The 1,889-nt window shown below is 45.6% G+C and overlaps 1 protein-coding gene across 1 annotated transcript; it reads left to right on the forward strand.

Annotated features, from left to right (window-relative positions):
* Positions 1-18: 18 nt before the first annotated feature.
* On the forward strand, positions 19-750 carry LOC106632976 (the record flags this gene model as incomplete). Its single annotated transcript, XM_014331736.2, is given in 1 exon segment — positions 19-750. A coding segment is annotated over 1 exon segment (732 nt), but the record flags the coding sequence as incomplete, so codon positions are not given.
* Between the last annotated feature and the right edge of the window lie 1,139 nt (positions 751-1,889).

Here is a 1,889-nt window from a genome sequence, read left to right on the forward strand (position 1 = left end):
CCTGTCATGTGTTACTAGGAGCAGTTTTTCTGTGGAGAGAAGAAGATATATGCTGGTTCCTCAGTCACAATGGGAGCCCTCCTCCTGCTCCTCCTGGCGTTCATTGTGAAGCACGGCTTGTCAAAAGCAGCAGCCAGAGATCTCCTGCACCTCCTAAACTTGGTGGTACCCGGATGTGTTCCAAAGTCGCTTCGCTTTTTAAAAAAGCATTCGACTGATTACAATGGAAAGACTGAGATTCACTTTTATTGCCCCAGGTGTACAAACTACCTTGGTGTGGATCCCGGTAATGAGTGTAGTGTGTGCCAGCAGAGCTTGAGCAGAAAATATCTGATCTTGAAGGCTTACTACTTCCTTGTAATGCCGCTAGAAATTCAGCTAAGAAACCTCCTTGCACGCGTCCACTCAAAGCTTGGGAAGCATTTCACGAGGGATGATTCCTTTTCTGATGTCCACACTGGAAACGAATACAAGAGTGAAAGACAAGACGGCAGTATTACACTCACCTTCAACTGCGATGGCTCGCCCGTGTTCAGCTCCTCAAAATACTCCATCTGGCCCATCCTGTGTACCATCAATGAACTACCGTATGTGGAACGCTGCAAAAACGTTCTGTTGCACACTTTATGGTTTGGCAAAGGAAAACCACAAGTTCAGAGTTTTTTGACTCCGTTCATTAACGAGCTTCAGAAACTGTCTGCTGCAGGGTTCTGTTGGAAAGATGAGATCGGCTCGGAGCATCACACCACGGTAACAGTTAAAATATGCACATGTGATGCGATAGCAAGAGCAATGGTGCAGAACTTTGAGCCGTTCAACAAAGAATTTGGTTGTGGTTTTTGCTACCACAAAGGTGAGATGGTTATAAAGGGCAGGGGTTTTACCAGAGTTTACCCGATACAGATGGAAGGCTGTGATCTGAGACACATGCCTGAAACGGTGCAACTTGCTGAGTTAGTGATGGGGAATAGTTACGACCAGAGTCAAATGGGGGTTAAAGGTCCAAGTCTCCTGTTTCTTTTGCCGTCATTTGACATCATCAAAGGCTTTGTTCCAGATTACATGCACTGTTTTTGTCTGGGCGTTGTCCGTCAGTTCGTCAATCTGTGGTTCGACCCGCTTTATGCCAGCAAGGACTTCCATTTGACAGATGAGCATTTAAACGACCTGGACAGAGCCTTGTGTGAGATCCAGCCACCAAATGAAATCAGCCAAAGTCCCAGGAGCCTCAGTGAGAGGATGCATTGGACAGCTTGTGAGTGGAGAGCATTTGCTCTCCTCTATTCTCCTGTAATACTGAGGAATGTTTTGCCAGCAGTGTACTACAAGCACTGGATGCTTCTTCCTTGTGCCCTTCACGTCCTCCTCTCCCACTTTGCCACTCAGGATGAGCTCAACTGTGCAGAGTTGTGTCTGGTTCAGTTTGTAGCACAAATACCGTCTCTCTATGGACTCGAGCATTGTTCGTACGACTGCCATGTGTTGACGCATCTTACAGAAGGTGTCCGGAACTGGGGGCTTTTGTGGGCCAATTCAGTCTTTGTTTTTCAAGACATGAACAGCAGACTGTTGCAGATGTACTCTGGTACGCAGTCAATTTCATTACAGATTTTCAAGAATTTCTTTTCATATGAGAAAATAATAAGACAAGGAAGTGCTACCCTTCAGGACGCCAGCACAGAAATCAAAGACTTCTTCTGTTCCATGACAAGTTGTGATCCTTTTACAAAGTCATTAAATTACATTGGAGAAGAGTTAGTGACTCTGGGAAGTGGCTCTCAGAGAGTTTTGACACCAAGAGAAATTGCAGCGTTGCAGAAGAATGAAACACTTTCGTGGTGCCAGCCACATCGTGACAGTGTAACTGAATATAAGCGTTGTGTTTATAA

This window comes from Haplochromis burtoni, unplaced genomic scaffold, assembly GCF_018398535.1.
Source record: "Haplochromis burtoni strain Fernald_Lab_line unplaced genomic scaffold, NCSU_Asbu1 Contig_5286, whole genome shotgun sequence".
Taxonomy (NCBI): Eukaryota; Metazoa; Chordata; class Actinopteri; order Cichliformes; family Cichlidae; genus Haplochromis; species Haplochromis burtoni.